This window comes from Pholcus phalangioides, unplaced genomic scaffold (genome assembly GCF_987345545.1).
Source record: "Pholcus phalangioides strain wild (caught in Gottingen) unplaced genomic scaffold, Ppha-v1.0 ptg000001l_1, whole genome shotgun sequence".
In the NCBI taxonomy this organism is placed as follows: Eukaryota; Metazoa; Arthropoda; class Arachnida; order Araneae; family Pholcidae; genus Pholcus; species Pholcus phalangioides.
In genome coordinates this window covers 17836231-17860331 of record NW_028301594.1, presented here as the reverse complement: position 1 = coordinate 17860331, position 24101 = coordinate 17836231, and the positions used below count along the sequence as shown (strand labels likewise).

At 37.0% G+C, this 24101-nt stretch overlaps 3 protein-coding genes across 10 annotated transcripts in view; 1 reads left to right on the top strand and 2 right to left on the bottom strand.

Moving 5' to 3' along the window:
* The first annotated feature begins 86 nt into the window (after positions 1–86).
* Rad1 (Radiation insensitive 1) lies at positions 87–7088 on the top strand. The gene is made up of 8 exons (XM_089235527.1): positions 87–284; positions 1450–1605; positions 2009–2103; positions 3075–3186; positions 4346–4468; positions 4686–4750; positions 5363–5507; positions 6859–7088. Exons 1-8 carry the CDS (start codon positions 168–170, stop codon positions 6892–6894), a joined length of 849 nt encoding a protein of 282 aa, XP_089091653.1. The 5' UTR covers positions 87–167; the 3' UTR covers positions 6895–7088.
* Positions 7089–7474: 386 nt separating this feature from the next.
* Positions 7475–17010, bottom strand: LOC149090000 (matrix metalloproteinase-17-like). The gene is made up of 9 exons (XM_089231862.1): positions 16574–17010; positions 11688–11959; positions 11300–11592; positions 10467–10637; positions 10127–10375; positions 9772–10019; positions 9210–9354; positions 8791–9054; positions 7475–8082 (listed from the first exon to the last, which is right to left on the bottom strand). The coding sequence occupies exons 1-9, from the start codon at positions 16655–16657 to the stop codon at positions 7943–7945; spliced, it is 1866 nt and encodes a 621-aa protein (XP_089087988.1). The 5' UTR covers positions 16658–17010; the 3' UTR covers positions 7475–7942.
* Positions 17011–22797: 5787 nt separating this feature from the next.
* LOC149089997 (uncharacterized) overlaps positions 22798–24101 on the bottom strand; it is a 247448-nt gene continuing 246144 nt past the window's right edge. For all 8 annotated transcript variants that reach the window (XM_089231825.1, XM_089231845.1, XM_089231839.1 and 5 more), the window contains exon 17: positions 22798–24090. In XM_089231825.1, the coding sequence (XP_089087951.1) occupies positions 22926–24090 (1165 nt within the window). In that variant the 3' untranslated portion in view covers positions 22798–22925. The remainder of the gene's footprint in view (positions 24091–24101) is intronic.

Here is a 24101-nt window from a genome sequence, read left to right as displayed (position 1 = left end):
AGAAAAAAAATGTGTGTGATTCTGAAAAATTTCAAATATCGAAACCTCATGTTCATAGCCAAACAGCTGAATGTGCTGTATAAATCGACTGATTTCTTTTATTTGTTTACATTTGGGTGGCACAAAAAGGCGGGAAGTAATTATTGTACGTTTTTTATACACGCGTTATGTCGGATACAATACATTCTCAACCCGATGATGATGATAATCAATACGTTTTGGTCGCATTTGTGGACAATGCGAAAATTTTATCATCGCTTTTGAAAGCAATTCACTTCAGTGAGGTTTGTATTTGCAGTTTATTTTTATTATCATGTACAGTGAAACCTCGCTATAACGATTTTTTTTTTTCAAATCTTGTTCGGAAATATCTGTATTCTAATGTTAAACAGCTACCTTTCAATGTAACGATAATCCCTCTACAACGAAATTTTTTCTTTTACCGCAGAATATCCTTGTATCGAGGTTTCACAAAACTACTAAATCATGGACAAAACTATTTTTTAATATACATGTATATTAAAAAATAGTTTGTCCATGATTTGGCATACCTCTTAATGTAACAAAGTTTGATCCTTGAGTGGGGTTTACATTCACCCCTAGAATAACGGTACCATTTGTCGATGCACTTGAGCAAAACCATTCTTTCTAATCCCGGCAATCATTTTCGCCAAAACATTGGGCAACCGGGTAATCCCTCAAGCTTCAAGGGTAGAAGGGCGAGACAGGATCATTGGATGTATAAGGGTGGTTCAAACGAAAAATGGAATAAAAGCGACGAAATTAAATGACAGCTTTATTTCATTTGTAATCTCAAAAGCCACACAAGCACTTGTTCGACTGTTTCACCAAGCATGCTTGTAGAAGTCCTTTAAAATCTGTTTCGTACATTGTCCATGATTTTTCTGTCTGAATGAAAATAGTGGCTCTTTAATTCCTTTTTTTCAACGGACTAAAAATGTGAAAGTTGCATGGCAATAGATCCGAGCAATACGTTCGATGTTCCAACACTGTCCATGGAACTTACCAGCATGTTCAGCGTAAAAGTACCAGCATATATGGCGGTGCATTTTCATACAGCAATCAGACCAAATATCCTGGTCTGTTGTCCTTAGGAGTGGTTTGTCTGCATGACTATGCAATCACATATGACTGCTCTTACGCAGAACACGTTGGTGAAGTTTCGGTAGATAATGATGGAATATCCACCGTGTAACCCAAATCTATCATGTGATTTTCTACATTTTCAATCTGCTGAAAATGATATTGAAGGGCTGTGTTTTCACTCCAACAACGAAGGCATGGACAATGTTTGGAACTGGTTTTGATATCAGCCAAAGGACGTTCATGAGCAGGGTATTCACTGCTTGGTTAAACAGTGGAATAAGTTAAAATTAACTTATTATTATTGCTCAATGTTCTTGTTTGAACTTTGTCTCTTCTAAACAGACAGCCACAGTATGTGCCAGTGCAGATGGATTGAAAGTGACTGTTGAAGATTCCAAGAGCGTCCAGGGCAATGCTTTCATCCAAGCGAGCATCTTCCAAGATTATACTATTCGGGAACAAAGCATTATATTCAAAATAAATCTAACTGTACTTTTGGTATGAAGTAGTTACATTTTATTCAAAATAAACTTTTTTTCCTTCTATACAATAAAATTCATCTTATGTTTCAGAATTATTGCAGTAAATTCGTTAAACCAATTTTCCTGAGCTTTAAACAGTAAAACCTTAGAGTCTAGAAGTCTTGACAATATGGACTTTTTTTTTTTTTCAAATGAAAGCTCAAAACCTGCATGCTGTACACTGTGTTGCCTCTTTGACGCTACCATTACAGAAAGGGGCTCCATCATAAAATGCATACTTCTCTCTTGTAGAAAAAAAAAAATTCAGACCATGGTTTCAATTTAGTTATTCAATGTGGTTAGTTGGTAAATTTTAATTTTTTTGTGTTTTCTGACACTTTTTCCTCATTTTCATGAATATTAATTTCAACTCTTAACAGGAATGTTTGAATATTTTTGGCACAAGTAGCAGTGGCTCAATATCAACTTCTTTGAAACTTTGCTATGAACGATATGGATCGCCTCTGATTTTACTGTTTGTATTTTGTTTCACCTTCTATTTTAAGTGTAATTTTCTAAATTTTAGTGGGGGGAAATTTTTCATTACAAAAAGCACTGTTAATGCATACTTGAAGACTTCTACAGAATGTCCATAGTTTCTACAGATTTCTACTATAAAATACAAAACTGGTGAATCATGAAAAACTACAAAAGTCTGTTTTTAAAAAACCTTAATTTTTGATTTTAGATTCCTCTGATTTCTATTATCCTATAGAGTATAAAATTATGTCATGCAAATACTGCATCTCTAAAGATTGAATATCGAGCTGAATTTGAAGCAACCTTGTTGTTGATAGTCGTGGTAAATGTTTGCTTTGTTTGACTTTCCACACATCTGCAAGTTGAATTCACATATCCAGGTTGGCTTTTATTCCAAAAAACTTTTCAATTTCTGAATCGAAGAAAAAAAATGAAGGAGCAGAAGTTTAAAATTTCAGTGCCTAAACAAAAGGCCAATTTCAATGTTCGTCAGACCTATGTAAATGTCTCATATGATCGAATTAAAGAAAATAATAAAATTGACATAGGGAAAGAATTGGAGGGGAGTTCCCCTCTCTTCGCCACTACAGTGAGGTTTGGTCCCAAGGTTGGCTTGTATGTATTTACTACAACTTTTTAATTTTTTATAAGCTCATGGCTTATATAATTTCAACCCACAAGCACTCTCGCAGAGCCTCAGAGACCCGAGTTTTTTGAAGTATTACCATAAAAAACACCTTTTAAGTACAGGGTAGCTGAGTCCACTAGTCCATGGGGTAAAAAATTTATACTTTGGGTTACATAGGCCTTTCCCAAACATCTGTCCCGTTTCAGTACGCTTTGAGGTTGTTGCTTGTGCATCAAAAAATGGCTCGTATAATTTAACTTATGAACAAGAAATGAATGTTTCTTCCATTGCTTCTGTATTATTTTGTTTCGATAATTATATGAACCTTGTTATTATAGGTTGCAGGAAGGTGGTGTGCTCACTGATTGCAAATTAAAAACAATGGAACCAGAGGATATCATGGATTTTGAGTTCACTCCAGCTAGAGTTGTAAATAAAATTATTATGAAGGTAAATATTCTGTTATATCAGCATGTCTCAGTCAGTTATATTAGAACATAGTTTCCCACACTTTTTGTTCCATCGTCCCCTTCTTCAGAATTTTTTCCCCTCATCACCCCCAACTCAAGTGAACCCATAGCGTGCTATGTTATACCCGTAGCTTCTATTCCTCCAGACCATTCCATTGCCCACTTTGGGAACACTATGCCGCTTAAAGAGTTAAAATAAACTTTGTGCAACATATATGTAAGTACAGAGATAAGTCATCTGTTGTAAAAAAAAAAATCAGTGTTCATAAGATTCATTACATTATTTCTCAATTTTTGTCAAATCGCAAGTGCCAGGTAACCATGACAACTGAAAGATTAGTGTATCGTTGCCAAAAACTTTCTGTGTGTGATTACTAGATTAGAGTCATAGGGGGCAACACAAAAATTCATGGAGAAGAAACGTTGAAGGGAGAATCACTAAATCCAAGAAAAGTTGAAAAGTGTGGCCCTCCTAAGAAATTAGGTTGTGGTGTGTATTTTTTTTTTAAATCTGTCAAGCTCAGTAGTGTAAAAAAACTTGCACTGATTAACAGAGAGTTCAAGGTAAACTTAGATCAGATAATCAAAGTTACGTGGTACTTCTGAATTGTATGGAAATATTGTATTTTGTATTCATATCAATGCTGCATAAAATTTCCTGATTGTATGGTGTTTAGAGGGTATTTGGGGAAGGCAGGGGTGTAGATATGAAATTTTTTTATTATTTCCCTGAACACACAATTTTTACTTCAAAAATTTTATCCTTAGCAATCGCAGTCTCATTTTAATCAAAGAATAACACATTCTTTCACACACATTTTGCTAGATTGCAATCAGTCAATCACACATTAATTGGAATTACCCTACCACAACAGCACATATCTCAAGAATTGCCAACATGTTTACAGTCATGACACGTGAAAACAGACATATTGGGTAGTGTGGAAGAAAAATTAATCCCTCATAAATCTTTTATAATTAACATATTTTATGCAATCTGTAAAAAATTGGTTATTGGAATTGAGTGAAACTTTGATTTGCATAAGAACATTTAGACTTAGACAATATCTGACACATTTTGATTTAGAAAAAAAAAATCCAGTTATTATATATATAATATTTTTTGTTTTTTTTCTCAGTCTGAAGTTCTTAAAGAAGCTTGGGCTGAATTGGATATGAACAGCGAATATATTGATATTGTGATGTCACCAAATCATCCTCATTTTCAGTTGAGCACTAAGGGAACGCTTGGTACCATCAATGTGAGTTATGTGTAACTTAATACCAAATTTTCTGCGTTTGAATTTGTAAGAATATTGAAAATTAAGCATTTATTTCTCTCTGTGCAAAAATAAATATGAGTTCATTCATAAATTCAATTCAACTGTAATTTGTGAAAAAAAACTGAAATCAAGGATTCAAAAAATATGAATCAGTAATGGGGAATAAAATTACATGATTATAATTTTACTTTCAAAGGTTGTGTTTTCCAAGGATTCAGATATGATGGAATCATTTCAGTGTACTGAAACACAAAAAAATAAGTGAGTTTCATTTAAGATTTCAAATAATTTTTTTTCTATAGTGTTTAATTTTGTTTTCATTTAGTGGTGTTGGGGAGATTCAGTCTATTTTCATGGGGAAAAAAAAATCCTTGCAATGTCAATTATATTGTGTTTCATGGTTTCATTCCACTTTGCAGCAATGATGGTTTTTATAATTTTTCAAATATTGTGCATTAAGTATTATAAGTAAAATCAATGATATACTACATAATATGTCAAATAACTTTGGCAAATCTTGATTTGCAGATTCACTAACAAATTGCTGCTAAACTTAAAGGTTTGTGATTTGCTTAAAGGTGTATTGATTTATGATATAATATATTTCGGATAAGGTATGAGGCATAATAATTTTTCTTTCTCTCAAAAATTTTACCAATAAAAAATGCATAAGATTATAAAGGGGCATAAATTAGATAAGGTACCCCTGAACCCTGATTTCCATAATAATGATTGAAGCCAAAGGGTAATTGTCTTTTATTATAAGTAATACTTTCAACCTTTGAATCAAATACATGTGTTGCCCAGTTATGGTTTTACTTGGGATAAAGATAACACACTAAATGTTTAAAATTATATGTTCTCTCTTCACAGGTACAGAGTATTTCTCATCAAGCCATCTCTCAAAGCTCTGGTTCAGTCTTCTAAAATATCAATAAGAACAGATGATCGAGGCTTTTTGTGTCTTCAGTATATGATTAAAACAGAGGGTGGACAAGTTTGCTTTGTTGAATATGTGGTAAATATAATTAATTATGCACATATTTCTTTTTTATTTAATCATAAATTATAATGGTGTTTAAAATATTAAATTCAAATCATTTAATTTTACTTTACTACATGATTAATGTAATCACATTTTGAAAAGTATTGTTTCCCCAGGGGTTTTGAAACCGGGATCAACCATAACATAATTTGGTTTTACAGGCATTATTCAAGAAATGTAAAAAAAATTTAAGACTGACTTTCAATTTTATCTCAGATATGAGGAAAATAAGGAATTGCTTTTGGCTGATGCCTGCAAACCAAGTATGTAAACTCGTGTATGTACCAATAAGATTTCATATGCAGAACTGAGCAGGGAAAAAAATTAAGCCACCTTATCCAAAACATAGCAAGATATATTGAACTGTGATTCCTCTTATTACAGAAGCATAAATGTGCATATTTTTATTTTTTTCAGGTTTATCAGCTCATTGGATCCCTTATTTTGCTATCTAAGTTTTGCAGGAAACACAAATTTTTAACCCCATTGAAACGCATGTTAGTAGGCATTTCAGGAAAATGACACTCATAGAGTAGCATGGGTAGAGTAAACATTCAAAAAGCATTTCCAAAGTTTTGGAAATTTGCACATTCACGCTTTTGGCATGAGAGGAAACAATATGTTCTAATCACCCCCCCCCCCCCATTGAATATATGAGTGATGTCCCATTTTAAAGAATCAATCTTGCCTATGGCAAGAATGAGGTAGGTTGTCCCTTTTGGAAGTGTACTGTTTTGCACCGTCTTTTATTTACATACTTACTATTAGAAACCATGAATCACCTGTGAGTAGTGCTGTTTTGAAATGCTCTTAGATAATTGTTCAACAATTATATGTCCTAAGAACTAATATATTATTTACTCAAATATATCGAAACTGGCTTTGTTTCTTTCAAATAATTTTTTTTTCTTAGCTAAAAGCTCATTAGAACCAGTGAGAATATTGAAAAAATATATGAATTTTTTGCTGCTTTGAAATAAGGTTATCATTAGATTCAAGTAAATATGGTAAATAATTTCCATTTGTTGTGGAAACACCAAGAACTGAATGCCTAATAACTGTCTCAGTAGATTCCACTTGAGACGTCCTCATTGAGATCATACAATAATAAAAACAAGCAAAAAACTGGAAAATTTCTTAAACAGGAAATATTACACTGTATTACAATATGGGAAATGAAATTGAGGCTCTAGAATTAAGACTTCTTAAGTGGAGGTCTGCTTTAAAGGAATCCGCTTTGTGTTCTTTTATTTTACTTTTATTTAAATTTGTATTCACTTCAAAAAAATTTAAAAATTTTAAAAATGTGTTTCTTTTATTGTAGTGCACACCTGATGAGATTTTTGATGACAGCGGATGATTTAGGGCATTTATCAAGAGAGAGTTCAAATGTATAGTAATAATGCTATTTTCAAAGATTTGATGCATTGGAGAAAATTTTATTGACTTAATGCTGTAGAATAATTTAAATTTGTAAATAAGTATGAAGTTTCTCTACAGAGTATTGTATATTTTGAAACATGTATTTAAATATAGAACAATTTCTTTCTTTCTATGTGTTCCCCTCTTTATTGTGTATTGTTTACAGCCATCAAATGTAATGAAATATATTTATCTATAGAACAAATATACACACAGTTATACTGAGATTTAAGCATAGTTTCCCTGCAGTTGATGAGGAAAACATCTTGGTGGTGTGCTTTAACATAGTTAAAATTCATGCCCGGTAAAATTCATTGAAAACCATTTAATACAAATATGTTCATTCAATTGTATTACTGAGGAACATTATATATAATTTCTGCTTTTGTGGAACAAAATGGTGAGTGCCTTTTTTAGCTGATGCACTTTTATGTTTCAGCATACAGACAGACTTTTGCTTCTTTTAGTGTCATTTTAAGAAACAATTCTTAAAAGAAATAGTACTATTTCAGAAAGAATAACATTCCACGTTGTTTTATTAAGTTCACTTTCATATTTCATACAGGATCAACATGATGAAAAAAACTTTAAGACAAAAGACGTTGTGGTGAGATTACATAGTTTTTGGCATAAACAATAGTTATAGATGTAGGAACTATTCAAACTGATTGCTATATTAATACCCCTTAAAAAATTAACTAGTTAAAGTGTTCAAAAGACACAAAGAATATAGCAGGTTGAAGTCCTTTGTACTTCTAATGCTCATTAGATTGTCTTAGCATGACATCAGTTGGTTCTTAGCCTAGCCATAATTCTTCATATAATTAGCTCTGTAGTACATACAAAGTAACTAAGATCTAACACAAGAGAAGAAATGTAATCACATATGGTATGAAGCCAGTTCAACCAATTATGTAAATGAAGAGAAACAAAGATGTGTTATAATTTGTTAATGTCTGTGAATTTTTTAGATCCAGCAATGGTCTTCAATGTGATGTAAATGGTGCATTGTTTTCTAAGCAATCAAACCAATATGGGCCGATCTCTAAGGGGAAATTTTCGTCTATCTTGACATTTTGGTTATTGAATCGCCAAAATTCCTTACCTTTAAAGAAGTATGTTGATTCTGTAAAAAACAATAAAAAATTATTAATTAGAAATATTACTCAATATTAATATTATATATCATTATTATTAATCAGTATTAATATTATATAATATCATCATTAGCAATATTACTACTGTCAATTACAAGTCCATTGTATAAATAAGCTAAATGAAAACTTACAATTGTGCACTTATTGAAGTTATAATGATGATTCTATTTTACTTATTTTCTACATATCTGAAGTATAATATTAATTGGCTCTCTCATTATATAACCTAATTATTATTCACGTAAGGGTTACTGAGTGATTTCTTGACCTCAGATGAAAATATCATTCTTTAGAAGCAACTTTTACATCAACATTTTAACTAACATGTTTTAACGACACTTAACACTTTCTTCCGAAAGTGTTGGCCTGCTTTCGGGAGTGTCACCAACTTTTCTCTAGGGTAGCTCAGAGAGCTGGCAATATTGATGAATGCCTGTTCAGTACTTTGAAGAGATTCACTTTTAGAATTTTGTGGGGGAGCCGCAGGTAAATGCTGTCATAGCAAGGGAGTCTTAGGTGGCAAAAGTTTATGAACCACTGCTTAAAGGAATTGGCTGATATTAAGTGGTTGGCAGCCTTATTTCAGTTTAGAATTTATTACATTGTTGAAACTTATTTGATAAAGCAACGAGAGCAAAAAGAATTTAAAACATCTAGAGGAGTTTTAAAAATCTCACCGTCTTTCCATGTAAAACCAGCATCTAAGTTTTGGGGAATACCTCTCCATTTGCTTATGTTTTTTGGATAATCAAATTCCACCATGCCTGAAGTGCTGTTCAAACGCCAGTATAAATCTCCACTGAAGAGATATGTTTTTTTGTTTTTTGCCCATACTAAAGCTGCATCTACTTTGTCTAAATCTGATGGCAAACCAAAATCTGTTAGAGGTCTTGGGCTGTCTGGCAAGAACTGATTCCCATCAAATACCCTATAGAATTTCCCTGCAATAGAAAATGCACTGATTCATTTTTGAATAAGAAGCCAAGAAAAAATACTCATATATTCAGTCATGAATCATCTACTTTTAAGATCTACAAACCAAATTTATTTTAAAAATCTAATAGATGCATCACTGGTACAGAAGGGGAAAATTCACCTGTGAAAAACACAATGTTGTAATCAGATCTCTGATATACAGCGTCAATTTTTGTGACAGCCCACGTAAATCCTCTGAAAAAGTCATGGAAGTATGCTGGGTACCCTGGAAGTATGTTTCTAAGATGACTCATTCTCCACATGAACTGTAAGGAAAAATGTGTATCCTATTAACATCTAGACCTTTGAGAAAAAAAAATTGAATGGCATAACAAAAGGTAAAGGAAGAGTAAATACAATAAAAATCCTGTGTAAAGATATTACTCTCCAGTCCTGGCACACCTAACATAGTGTTAATATACTCACTCTATAACAATAAATCATGTATATCAATACTTTTCTTCGATCCCTTTAGCATTTTTATAAAAGAATTACACTGTATTAATATTCTAACAAACCAATGTCATCTATAATTTTTTAAAAGGTTCTTGATGTTGTTTCACAAAATATTGGTGCATATTTAAATGCACCTATGCCTATATGCAAAACATTGTGAATATTGAAAATTTTCTTATGCTGCATGTGAATGAAAAATTTAAAAAAAATTATTTTTATATATATACCAGTCCTTTGAAAACAAAAAGTTCTCCTCTCAAATACCCGATTGCATCAATGGACCCTTCACATATATTTGGGATTTTTCTTTTCGGTTTCGTAGTAGAGTTATACGATGGAGTTACTGCTTCAGTTGGTGTTGAAGTTGGTTCTGGTATACCATAACTCGGAGAAGTGTTATCTTTGTCTCTCCCTTGGTAGCCGTAATCCTTTGTTATTTCTTCATCACCTTCTTGTTCCCTTTTTCCAGAGTTATCTACAGGAAAACAAGGATACATATTGGCAGGGGAAAATTTTTGTTCCCCAGGAAACATTGATACAACATATTCTCAAACTGAAACATAACCATACATAATACTCAACTGTCTCTGCCATTGTCGGATTGCACATGATCATCATCATCATCATCATCATGACCAACATTTGGTGATTTGGATGGCTCTCCATGAAAGTCAACATCTTCATATTCATCTCTCGGTGTTTCAGGTCTTGAACTTCCTTCTTTTTCAATGTCATCATCATAAGCTGGATTTTCAGTAGATGGATGGTACGAATCATATTGGTCAGTGGGATAAGCAGGTTGAGTATCATCCTCAAATTTTCCTTTGACAACTGTAAATGAGCAATGTCTCTTCATATAAATCCCAACTCAATACTAGACCTATAAATTCGCTAATCACAGTTATTTGAAAAAAATTTTTACCATAAATATCGTACATCGCGACGACGTCATCATAGTCCATCCTCATATTTGATCTGAAGCCTTTGTAGTAAGGGAACATGATAGATCCTGGAACTGTGGAATGAGCTAATCCCAAGCTGTGTCCAATCTCATGAGTTGCCACCGTGAAAAAATCTATGCCTCCATCAATAGCTGAATAAAAATAATATTTCAAAATTAGTATGAGAGTTCGTTATTGTCACAAAGGATTGCAAAAAACTTATGTACATCTATTTTCTTATAAGTTATGAAATTTAAACCAAAAACTACGTACATATCAACTATCAATGTATGCTCAAATACGGTAGAACCGCGTTATAACGGACCAATAGGGCTGAAGGTTGTCCGTCATAATGAAAGTTCGGTTTATAGCAAATAATTCTTATGGGGTGTAATGCTACTGGGTGTACATCAATGAAAGTACAGTAGTTAGCTGTAAAATGTGTTTATTATATATCAAAAAGAGAACAGCTTTCAACATAGGTTGAATTGAAGATGTGCACTTACATACTGCATAAATTTTAATTTTTCTAGATGGCGAGCGGTATGAGTCGCATATTTACGCAAAACAACAATTAGTGTTTAATCGTTTAATTGGAAATGCTTTTTAAAAGAGTTAATGCGTTTTTAAATTCGTAAAACGAGTTTTAAATTCGTCAGATAAAATTTTTTCAATTTCAACACCTTTTTTAGGTGTCCATTATAAACGAAGTCCGTTATAGTGAGGTTCTATTGTGAAAAACAAAATCTAGGAATGATAATATATAATCAAATAAAGCATTATGAAGTGCTTGATTGGTTATTGTGTCTCCTACCTGCTCTAAAATCCACGGAGCCATCAATCCAGTGCTCATCATCATCGAAATGTATGTCGCCGCCATAAGGACCATGTTCATAAGGGAAGAAAGCATGTGCCAGTATGCTACCCGGTCCATCAAAGGGGTAACCATCTCCATGTGGTCCCGTACCGAAAGCCACTATTATATCTGCGTCCATGCTCGATATCGGCACGAACTTCAATGGAGTAATCTCCGACCACATATCGAAGGCCTTTTTCAGTTTTTCCATCGTTGTCTCGGGGTGAAGTTCTGGTGGCCAGTTGGCCATACTGTAAGTAAAAACAAAGAGTTATTCTAAAATTTTGAGTTTTTTTTTTTTTTAACCCATTTAATGTGTTTAAAAAAATTTAGATCAATAACTTACAAAAATGTTAAGGTTCTTTTACGCCACGCTTCTGACCCGACTACGTAACGTTTAGTCCTGTTACTCTCAGCATGCCGTTGCCTGATTACGTCTGGCACCCCGCAACGTGGTGCCGTAGTCAATTGCAATGTGGCATTGTCCATTTCTCCTGTCTGGTTTAGACCACCGAACTTCTGCATGAGTTTGACTGCCATCCGGAATCCTTCTTCGGTGTACAAGGAGTCGGCGTTGGACCCAGTTTCGACGTAGCCGAATCTTTTCATGAAATCTATCTGTCAGGTCAATTCAAATCGAAGGATGTCAGTAATTTATAGAAACGCCAATATCAAAACATATCCTCTTATATTAAACCAATGCCGTCTTAGCGCATAAGACCACCTGGGCACGGCCCGGGAGAGGGTGACCTGGTACTATATGAGTTTCAAGGGATAACTGTGTATGTGGCAGGCTTTTAATACCAGCCTCAGGCAGAGAATCCATCATTCTTTTCAAACGGCCCTGTATTAAACTAGTATTTCTTAACCATTATCGTCCATGCCCCCCCCCCTTTGCACCATATTTTCGTCCATCGTGGTCCCTTGTCTTGAATAAGAATGAAGGCGGATTTATAGTTTTCCGCTCTCCTGCTGGTTTTGTTGAATTTGCTTGACTGTCTATTCAACAAATTAGCCTCCCAATCTATAAATATCCTCCATCCAAGAGTGCGATCCTTCCTACGTATTAAATGGATTTTTTGAGTAAATTTACAGTCAATGAAAATTTTATTAATTAGGCCGATCTATGGACCCCCGGGCTAAAGTTCAGTGAGTCCCTCTTGAAGATGATCTATGCATGGCCGTCTCAACACTGCAGAGCCCCCGGGAGAAGCGATGTTTCCGGATCCCGCACTCGCGGGGTATAGAAATCAAAGAACAAATGCATACATCTATTATATTTTTTGTAGTTGTAAAACAAGATAACTAAACGTCAACCAATGAAAATACTGTATAAAAAAGATTTCTTTCATTAATTTCCGCATTGAAAATATAAGCTGGAACTATTTATTTTAAATATTTTTCTTGTTTTTAATTCCTTAATTCTAAATTTTCATTGGTTTTGAAATAATAATTTCTTTCCTTAATTTTAAATTTCCTACAATTCTGAATTTTGCCGCTATTTACGCAGTTCCCTTCAGCGCTGATTTCACTGTCTACGAGAGAACATACACTCTTCTCCAAAAAATATTAACAATTCATTAATAATTATTTTAGTACTTAATTAAATGAAGAGTTTAGTTAGTTAATAAATCCCGTCAAAATGTTTTGGCCCGCGATGCCATAGGAAGAGATCATACTGGATGCGGCTGATATGCCGGAGTTTTTTATTCCTCCTGCGGCCTGCGACACCGCGTCTGACCATTATGTTCCCCCGAACAACGAGAAGTTGGTCAACCCTGATATAAGATGTCACGGGAGAATTTCCTAAACAAAAACGTCCTGTGTGTGTATGATGAGAGATATTTAAATTTGTTTCTATGGGTTTTTTGGAAAAATGTCTACTACTAAGCCCGACATACACTTCGTCCATATTCTTCTGCGGAACTTCTAACGAATTGGTACATGTTGGAATGTGTTCGTGTAGTGAAATTTTAGTGAAGTTTGTTTTTTATGTATAGTGCTGCCATCTGCCATCAATTTTTTTAACTATGCTTGAAGTGTAATGATTGAATAGTATACTGTTGTAGGTCTGTTGCTCTCTGCGGCGAAACTTTTTAACGGGGAGATCGACTCACATTTTGCCTCGAAGGTGGGAACCACAGGAAACAAACTTCAGCCGACCACCACTGTGGCAACGGTGAGATTCAAACCCGAGTCCTCGCGATGCGAGTCCGTCACTATGACCACTCGTCTACCCCAGTGGTTCGGAAAAATGTCTGCCCTTCAAAGAATTAGGGTGGATCTACGTCTACAGACACTCCCCTTGTCGTGTGAGCGAGCATTCTTTAACATGAAACCAATGAACGCATTCATATCTATCGTACCGTGGCTGCGCAGGCACAGACAGACATTTCAGAATGTTTGCCGTGACTGACACGACACGACACGATGAGTGTCTGTAGATGTAAATCCACCCTTAATTGAGCTATTTAGCACATATATATCATATAACGCTTTAAAATTTTACATGACATTTACTAAAAATAATTTGAAGAAAAATCTTATTCAATCAAGTATCACAAATGTTCTTTTGCGCACTTCTATGAGAAAGCATGTGCATTTATTCTGAATAAATTGTAATTTTACAGCACAAAATGTGTCATTCGTATGAAAATGATACCACGGACCCTTTAACACAGGGGTTCTTAATCTTTTTCAGCCGCGAACCAAAATAAACAACATGGTTGACTTTGCGATCCATCGGTCTATTTTTAATTTAAAGATTTTTATTAAATATTTCTCATTAAAAAAAAATGTTTCGTTTTGGAGATTAGTGAAAGCATTTCCTGGTGTTTTAACACGTGGGCCAACAGGATCTGAGCGCAGGAGCCTTTGAATCCAAACACAAAATTTATTTATTGGAAATGCAAGAATCCCTCTGCTCATTTCCCAGTTTTTGAAATCGTGATTCTCCTGCATAGATACGTTTTTCCTACTTTCTTATTTATACGTTGCTGCGAAGTGTCGTCCCTGAGTTCATACGTTTAAGACCAGAGGCGTAGTACGCAGAGAGCTCGTGCCGTCTCGAAGACGATAAAAAATATTTCAAGTATTTTAGAGTAAAAAAAATTAAAATACCTATAAAGAAAATAGCTTTATACTGTATGTTATCTATCCATTTCTGTTAATTTAAAATGCTTCTTGAAAGTTAGCAGATCAAAATTTCTCTGGGAGATATTCCTTGCACTCCCCGAACTCAATGTACTCCTCTGATGGCCAAGACAATCCTCGTGACCAGGGTGAGAGGGTATTGTAATGTGATACGCCTTCTCATGGTGCAACCTGGTAACGCAAATTCTACCACAAGTCATTATATCACTTGACCATTGTTTGACGCAGCATAACCTTGATGGTTCTTGCACCAATAAAAAACAAACTCCAATTCAATCCGGGAAGGTGCATATGCACCCTCGAATGATTGATTGCACATATCGCAGCAAATATATAGGGAAAAAATATATTTTCTTTTGGTGAAGTGTTATTGTGCACTCTCTAAAAACATCCTCTACCGCTTTTTTGCTATTGCGATTGATTCGACCCCATTATATGACCAAAAATGTTTGCTTAGGGTGTCTTATATTGGAGTTTTTTCCCTAAATTTAGAATCACCCTGTATTACATGTGAGAAACATCAATGAAGTTGAACGCCTTCCGCCACCTATTAAATAAAACTGTTACAATTCCTTGATTAAAATCAGTGACAGGATTTTGATTGATGTGCGGCATGAAAGCAAGAATACGATAGGCTAATATTTGATAAGAAATAATATTATTTTGATTATTAGTTTTGCCTCGAAGTTTTAACAGTTGTTATTTGTGTGTGGTAAGAAAGTATCAGTAAAACTCGGAAAGATGTATATATCATATCTTCACTGTAATCAAAATTACAAGGGTTCCGGAACCTAAAAAGGGATGCCTTGCCCTTAACGCATCTACCACCATACAGGCTGTTAAAATTTCGAGACAAACTTGACAACTTAATTAATATTATTGCTTACAAAATATTAATTAATGTCATATTTTCCTTTTTTTTCATGCGACGCATTAATCAAAATCCAGGTGATAATTTCAATCGAAGAATTGTAACTTTTATTTGATAGGTGGCGGAAGGGGTTCTACTCATTGATGTCTTTCTCACATTAATATAGTACTGTACTGTGTAATTGTTTTCAATATTGCCTAGAAGGCATATTTTTGCCAGAACCGTCATTTAAACTTTTCCCGGGGGGGGGGGCAAAGAACATGTACTCTCTGAATGTATTTATAATTTTATATACATATATTTGTATATATGTATACAACTTTTAGTGTATTTTCAAAAGCCGGGGGGGGGGGGGCAACGGCCCCCCTCTGACCCCCCCCCCCCTCAAATGAAGGGCCTGATTTTTGCTGATGAAATTTTATTTTTAACCGTTTTTTGGTTGTGAACAAAAGTAACTAAGAAGAGCACCATTTTTTCATGGTGAATAAGTTTGCAAAACATGGACGTTTAGAGTCTGAGAATGAGTTTTTTTTTTTTCTGCGCAGAAAAAAAATTCCCTTATATAAAAAATTATTGTATAAGAAAGCATGATATTTTATCACTCAGCACAAACAACACCTGTTGTGTTACAACAGGTCGGTGAATTGCTGGTCGGTGAATTTTTCTGGCGGTGAAGTTTCACAGTAAATACTCAATAGTTGAACTCTAATATATTGTTGCTCATAAAATATGTATTAATATCATGTCATATTCCTTTTTTTTTATGCGATACATAATCGGAAACCACAAATTCCAATCAAAGAATTATAACAGTTGTGTTTTTTATTTGATAGTTGACAGTACTACATCTAGTTCAACGATGTTTCCCCCTTGCATGTAAATATAATACTGTATTAGAATATAAGTTTCATGGGAATAAAATTTTTCCTTTTCCGTGGCAAATCACGGTGCTCATAATGTCCCCCTCCTGTTGTCAGACCCCTAGGCTGAGATCTTTGGTTGGGGCCTCCTCTATATTGAATTTATGTGTAAAAAAAAATAACAACAATGAGATTTGTCTCGGGCCCTCGTGCTAGTCCTGCCAGTCCTACTTTTTAGGGGCCGTGGTGTTCAGTTAAACTACTGAGGTTAGATGCTTGAATATCCCCAGAATATCCCAGAAGGTCAGATGTCCCCCAGGTTGAGAATAACTGGATTATTGAACTTACCGTTGGCTGAGATGGCAGCTCATGGACTGGTAGCGGCGCACTGACTGCAAGGCTAAATAAAGCCATCTGCCATAATACGATCATTCTGGATTTTCCAATGGTAAAAATTATCAGATCGAAACCTTCCAGCTACTTTGCTGATTTGTGAATATCCAGACCGATTCCCTCGGCCGTTATATCTTTTTCGCTGTGACTGCACTCGTTGAGGTAAATTTTTTGGGATCGACACTCGAACCAACCACGAAGGGCATCGGGCAGATGACACTTGCGGTCTGTTATAAGACCTTCTCGCGGCCGCAAGAAAAAAAATTTAATAATGAAAGAGAGAAGAAGAAAAAAAGGGCGTCAGACCCGTTCTTTGCGAGATGTTGCATCCATCGAGTGTCACGTGCCAGCAACTCACTCAGGACGTTGATTCAGATCGGAATTGGCTGGTCACGGTGATTATGAGAAATGGGAGCTGTTGTGAGAAATTCGTTTGGGCAGAACATCATAAACACATACAGAAAAACCATATTTCAACCTTTTAGTTCAATCGAGTTTTATTTATGTTCCTTTTTTGGGGCCTCCGAGGCTTCGTTCGTGTCAACACGGCCATTTTTCTCTTCTGACATAACGTATTACTTTTCTTTTTTTTTTAGCTGACCATAAAATGAGCTCATTTACTCTCTGTAATCAATTTACACTGAACCTTGTATTAAGTTTAGAGAAAATAAATTTGAAATGTCAAGGATCAATAATGTTTTGGTGACGACCGATTCATTGCATTTAATGCCTGTAAACACCGTGTAACAAATTCTGTGTAAAGTAAATGGAGATCGAACGCAATAGAGATAAGTATTATTATTAGTCTATGATTTGTTAGGTTGTATGGTAAACTATTGCACGTAAAAAATTCACGAGTGGTGAGTGCGTATGATTCATGCTTATTCACACACTCATCAGCTTCTTTCTAGCCTGTCAGACTAGTGTAATTCCATTCCGAACAATTTTAGGAAATTTGAGCGAATCAAGTGAAATCAATTTATATTCAAATGCAAGTGTGATGTTCAGTTTCATGCAGGTGACGTCACTATTTAATGCTATAACTGCTAAAGTACAGTATGCTATTTGTATTCAGAAAAATTGTCAGATCAGTATAATCAGGAAATAAAGGACTGAACTCCATATTTGAAATCTAAATCGAGGTGAACTGTGCAGGGCAGGAACTGGAGCGGGGAAAAGGGGAGAAATTGTTCCTGGTGACAAACTTTAACCCATTCGGTGGCAATTAGAAATCACTAAACTTCAGCATCACTATCTTAAAAAATGCAACATCTTTTTCAACAGGTGTAAAGTAAGGGGTGTAGAGAAAAGTTTTCCATTGAGAAATCATCTTTACTAAATTTCTGGGCTTGTCAATGCTAAAATAAGAGGCTTTAATGGAGGTGAGATTTCTCGTCATTGAAAATTATGGTTAAGCAGGGCTTGTTTCTCGCATGGGCAAAATGAGGCACGTGCTCTGGGCAGGGCCATCTCAACAGTATCATGGGCCCCTGGGGCAAGTGATTTTTCTGAAGCCCTACCTGGAAAGTTCCTGAATTTTTCAATCAGTTCCCACTTTTGTGAGGGCCTTTTTCTCTTGAGGCCTAGTTGGCCCATGCGTTAAGACGGCACTGGCTCTGGTTCCAGAGGGTCCCAAACTTTCCGGGCCCTGAAATTGGCTGCCTTTTGTGTTATAGACACGCCACCTCCCCCCTCTGCCTCAAAGAACACTGTTTCTAAAGCCCCCCCCCCCCTAAATTCATTTCTGCCCACTTTCCGAACTTATACGAAACATGCCCTGATTTTGGGAGTAAACAAAAAACCACTTATGAAATTATCGAATTTGACAGTCTGGAGAGGGCGGCAAAATCTCGTTTGCCCCGCTCACAGAAATGACTCACTAGTTACGGCCCTGAATTATTTCGTGTTGCACGTCCAAACACAGTACATTTTTAATGTCCAAAACTTAAACCAGACTGAATTTTCATGAGGAACCTCTGCTATCGAGGCCCTCGGCCGTGCTCAGGTGGGACCATGCGTCAAGACGACACTGTTCTAGGGCCTTAGGTATTGTGGTGTTATATTCTTCCAATTTTTTAAATTTTTATCAATAATTATAAGGAGTCAGAAGTCTGGGGTGGGGGGGGGGGTTTCGTCAAAAATCAAGGACTCGTTCAAAGATGATGGGGGACTCGGGGGAATGCACTGCCATAGGCCTATGTGCGTCGGTTAGAATTCAAAATCGAAGGAAAGTTGGGAAAGAACAGCAAAAACTAACGGACAACGCTCCTTTCCCTTGTTTATGCTGTTATTACGCTGCTTACAACGCCTTATCTTATATTTTATTAATAAGAGATAAAGCGTAGTAAGTCCGTTAGTTTTTGCTGTTCTCTCATAACTTTCCTCCGGTTTTTGAATACAAATATCTCAGTGAATATTGCACTAAGAAACGTGGAAGTTTTTTTGTTGGCCTCAGGAGAAAAAGGACAGCAACTTTCTAATTGGGTTTTTGAGCACAGGGTGTAAAAAGTTAACATTTTTATTTTAATAGCTATACAAAACCCCATGCAATATGAATGACGTATCTGACGTCCACGTGTTATTTTGATACTTTTTCCCAAGCATTTTGATGCTTCCTAGGACCAACGGTTCGCGGGTTATTCCAAGCAAAGTATAAAAGGACTTTCCTATGTAGAGGCGCATTTATGGCTTTTCCGCCTGTGGGCTGCACGAATTTTGCCGTCCTTCTCCTTAATTTTCTTGACTACTCTTTCCTCGAATTTGCCACTCTGTGCTACTGCTTGGCCTCTCCCCACTCATGAAAGTACACCTACATCTATAAGTCACTCTTTTGGTTATTCAGATGTTTGCACACTGTTTTGGCCACTCACATACTTGCAAACGCTTTACTCACATACCTGCGCACGTTCCAGGTCACTCTTTTGGTTGATCACTGACATGGTTCCTTGCTTTATTGGTCACTCTTTTGATCATTTACGCGTTTGTTTACACATGCTCTATGTAATTTTTTTGTCATTCACATGCTTGCACGTGATGATCTAGATCACTTTCGGTAATACATATGCTTTGACACTCTCTAGGCCAGTCTTTTGGTCATTCACGTACCTGCAACTTTTCTTGGTTTTCAACTCACTCTTTTGATCACCCACGTGCTTGAAAACTCTCTAGGTAATTCTTTCGGTCACTCACTAACCTAGTTCTGTACTTTCTCGGCATAGGTGAATAGGGCTATACAAATTTTGTGGCTCTTCTCCTATCCCACTAATTTTTCTTGGAAATTCCTTAAATTTGGCGCCATGGGAGATAGCTAAGCCTCCCCGTAAATACGAAACGGTTCCTGCACCCTGAATATTTTTTGTTAAAGGAAACAGGGAGTGACTTTTAGGCTCAGCTGTATTGTGTATTTCTCATCCTATCTGCATATGGGTGCAGAAAAATTTGCCCCTTGAAACAAAGTACTGCATCTTAAATACAGTACAATGTACGTGAAGCTTAATTCTATTGAAAATCAATGATTGATTAAAAAATATTTAACAATGAACCCCGGCCCAATTGAAACTGATGTGTTTGAATTGATTATATTTATAGTTCTATATTTGATGCACGAAGAAGTTATTAAGTTCGTGTATGGCTTACCAAAGTGGGTGAAATTGCGGCCCACATTCCCAACAATTCGTTCACCCATGTTGTAAAGAAAACTCAAATTTTTGTTTCCTTGAAGAATACAACCACCGCATATGAGCACGTTTCTGTAGCTTATGGAAATTATCCTTCCCAGAAATCGGTTGCTTGCTCGGCGGGAAGAAACCACATTCATTCTAGGATGGAATCGCTAATGCAAGAGAACCGAACTTCTAACAACTCCAGCAGGATTTCTTTCCTGCGGTCAGTTTCCGAAAGATTGTCCACCAGGGGTTGCCTTACCTTCTCGTCCTCATCGGGAATCCGGTTCTTATATCCTCAACCCTCATGACAGGCATCTTCAACCCGTTGCTCGCGAGCACCATGGTGCTCCCTGAAGTACCCTGAGTTCTCGATGCTCGGGTCTGATTCCGTGCTCGAATTGCTTTCAAGCATTGAAATCATCGTCATTTCATGCATTCGCATGTTAAACTTGCAAACTTGCCATAAGGATGCTGCTCTTCTTTTGATGATGAGTACAGGCAGTGTGCTCGTGTCTGGAAAAAAGTTGAAGACATAGATTTTTTCTACTGGTGTCCTGCGGAAATCTAGGGTTCCACGGAATAAATCCATGCCTAGAAATGAGGGACATCGCAGGGAGACCACGTCGATTAGAGAAATATTCAAATTTAGTTTGAGTTCTGTTGGACAGCCTTATAACCATCAAGGGTTCCGCGGAACTACTTCGTAATCATCAAGGGTTCCGCGGAACTGCTTTATAACCATTGAGGGTTCCGCCAGAGCTTTTACGTTGGAAACCCCTGAAAATCCTTGTAAACGAGAAAGACAAGGAATTTTGCAACCACGTCTTTCTCATTGGTCCATTCCCTATCTACAGCTTATCGATTAACAACTGACATACTCCAGACCATCCACGCGTCTACATCAAATTAATTTTTGCAACGCATTGAAGCAGCATGTCAGCTGATGCATGGTACAAACATAACATCAATTCCGTAAAGCAGGGCATAGCAAGTATTGGTGAGCCTCCACTTCTAGAGGGTCAAAGTTGTTTGGCTTTGTCGGCGAATATACAGGGTGATTCAAAAGTCAGTTCGCATTTGCGAAAGTTCAATAAAATATATAGAATAATGTACGTAAAAATTGATACACGTGTGCTGGAAACCTTAAAAAAATATCTTCAAGAATGGCCAACGGATGGCGCTGGAAAGATTTTTTTAATCTGTCTCCAGTCAATATTTTAATCATCTTTGCTAACAGATGCATTGTTATACTGATTCTATCTTTTGTTAAAAGATGAAGCGTCATCTGTTGGCCATTTTTGTACATTTTTGAGGTTTCAATTAACCACATGTTGTTTTCTCACGTGTGTCACTTTTTATCCTTCTACGTGCAATATTCAGTGAACTATTGAACTTTGAAATGTTAACTAACTTTTGGATCACCCTGTATATGTTGTTTATATGGGAACTGGGGATCGTGGTAAAACTGCACAAATTCCTTTTTTTGCGCATGTAGAAATCAGGCCCCGAATAGTTACTTTTGATTATTAGTGATTTAGTTTTTGCTATCAATTTACTGTTAGTCACTGTAATTGCATAAGAAAAATTTTCATCGTGTATTGGTGACAGAAAACGGATCAATTTCAATGAAATTTCAATCACATTTCACTCACTTCCTCACCCATTATATTACAATAAATGCGGCTTCGATATATATTTCTTATTGAGTTTCATGTTTCGGTGGTCAGCAGTGAAGAAAAAAAAAAAAAAAAATCGACCTGGGCTACCGCGCCCTCCCTAAAGATGATTTCGGACCTGAAAATTGAATATTAATTTTCTTTTCCCCGGCTATCAAGGTCGCCTCTATAAACGTTTCACTAATCATTCTCGAAAATAAAACATACACCACACAACAAAATAGAGAGAGAGAAGACGACAAGAGATATTTTTATACATAGTTAAGATTTACTTAAATAAAAACAGCGTGCTTGTTTTACAAATGAAGGTGAGAAACAGCTGACAAAAATCCTCATCTTTTTTCATGCTTGTTCTACAAACAAAACAAAAAAAAAGAGAACGAAAAAACCGATTCGCAAACAAGAAAGCCTATTTTGTTTGTTTTTTTTCGTTTCAATAAAACATGAAACCTGTAGGTTTTTTTTGCAGCTGAAGCATATCACATAAACAAACGTAACACCAAAATATAAATTATGTTCTTCTAATAAAACCTCTGGAACAAGTTTTTTTTTTGTTGTTTTTTTTTTGTTTTTTGTGTGTTTCCGCCATTTTTGTAATTTTCTTTTTCCCTTAAATGTTTCATTTTCGTATTAACCGAGACGTAATTATTGTCTATTTAATCAGCACTTTGTCTTCGTCTTCACAGCTTTTACGTTGTGTCCTTACTATTCAACTCGTGGGGGGAAAAATGTGTACAACCCTTTTTTATCCTTTCTATCATTGTTGCTTTTCCTTTCTTGACATTTCTGTGGAATTCCAGTCATTTTTCTTCTTGGATTCTCTTCGATTTCTCTCTGGTTTTTCTTCTCGATTCACATTATTTAGAAGAAGAAAAAAAAAAAAAAGAGTAATTTCATTAATTTATTGTTATTCCCGTAACCCCTTTTTGTTTGTTTGTTTTTTTTTTTCTTCCTCATTTACATCTGTCATAACCGTAGATGACCCTCCAGGTCCGAAGGATGACCGTTGACTTCGCGCCGCTCCTTCTGGAAGTAAGGATCGTGTAAGTTCAACACGCTGGATGCGGACACGGCGGCCAACTTGTGCGCTATTGGAGACGATGTCCTGTTAGCAGAGAATCCCGCGTGGTTCTGTACAGGGAACGTGCAGGGGATCAGTGGCGGAGGAAGTCCGTTGATGACCGACGGCGGCACGTTGGCCTTCGACCGGCCGGGGTTGCACAGGTAGGGACTGACCGGAGGCGAGAAGAAGCTGGAGGCCGACGCCGGCGGCAACGTCGGGGGAGTCATGTAGGGAGATTCGTTGGCCCTCAGGGGCGGCGGCAGCAGTTTGACCCGGTCATTGTAGGCGGCCACGGCGGCCGCGTGCTCCCGGTCGAGGAACTGCCTCTCCAAGTCCATGGCGTTCGAGAGCTGTCTCGATAGGTCCGCCCCGGGCGGGCAGTGGTCTCTGGGTGACATCACAGTTGCCAGGTGGTCGAATCTCCTGTCGGTGTCGGGCGGCGGGACCCGACCCTGGAGGATCTCCCTCGTCCGGCTGTACGGGTCCACGCCGGCCCCGGACAGCGCGCCAACCGTCGGAGACGGCGTCAGGGGACCCCAGAGCGGAGACGTCTGGGAGTGAGCCATGGTGGGCTCCTTAGCGGGTGATTGCACAAGGCCGTGGTGCCCGACCGCCGCTCTAGATGGATCCAGCGAGCTCAGGCCGATGGGCATCGCGCCGTGGGCGAGGTTTCTCGAACCGTGCACTAGGTCCTCTGGCTCCATCTGGGGTATGCTGCCGGGCCGCTTCCGACTTCTCGCGTCCTCTGGGTGACCCATGCCTGGAATGCTGTTCGCGGAAGTCCGAACTGTTCTCGGTGGCGGGGGTTCGTCGTCTTTCCGTTCCTGCTTCACTTTGACTTCGGCAAGACGGGCGTTGTACAGATGGTGGTGCCTCTCCATGCTGCTCTCGTACTTCGCTTGGGCGAGCTGTTGAATCGGCGATCGGGGATGCTCCCGGGCTTCTCGGGCCCACTCTCTCGCTAGGTGAGGGTGATGATGATGGTGGAGGTGATGGTGATCTCGTAGGTCACCGTTCATCACGATGGAGGACTTTTGAAGCTGGTGATGTAGGCGCAGTTCCCTGTCTCTGAAAGCATC

Coding starts and splice junctions, on each gene's coding strand:
- LOC149090000 (XM_089231862.1), bottom strand. CDS start 16,657: ATGATCGTATTATGGCAGATGGCTTTATTTAGCCTTGCAGTCAGTGCG. Junction 10,638..11,299: donor CTCCGTGGATTTTAGAGCAG/GTAGGAGACACA, acceptor ATTTTTATTCAG/CTATTGATGGAGGCATAGAT. Junction 10,376..10,466: donor CGCGATGTACGATATTTATG/GTAAAAATTTTT, acceptor GCTCATTTACAG/TTGTCAAAGGAAAATTTGAG.
- Rad1 (XM_089235527.1), top strand. CDS start 168: ATGTCGGATACAATACATTCTCAACCCGATGATGATGATAATCAATAC. Junction 2,104..3,074: donor GGATCGCCTCTGATTTTACT/GTTTGTATTTTG, acceptor TTGTTATTATAG/GTTGCAGGAAGGTGGTGTGC. Junction 5,508..6,858: donor TTTGCTTTGTTGAATATGTG/GTAAATATAATT, acceptor CTTTTATTGTAG/TGCACACCTGATGAGATTTT.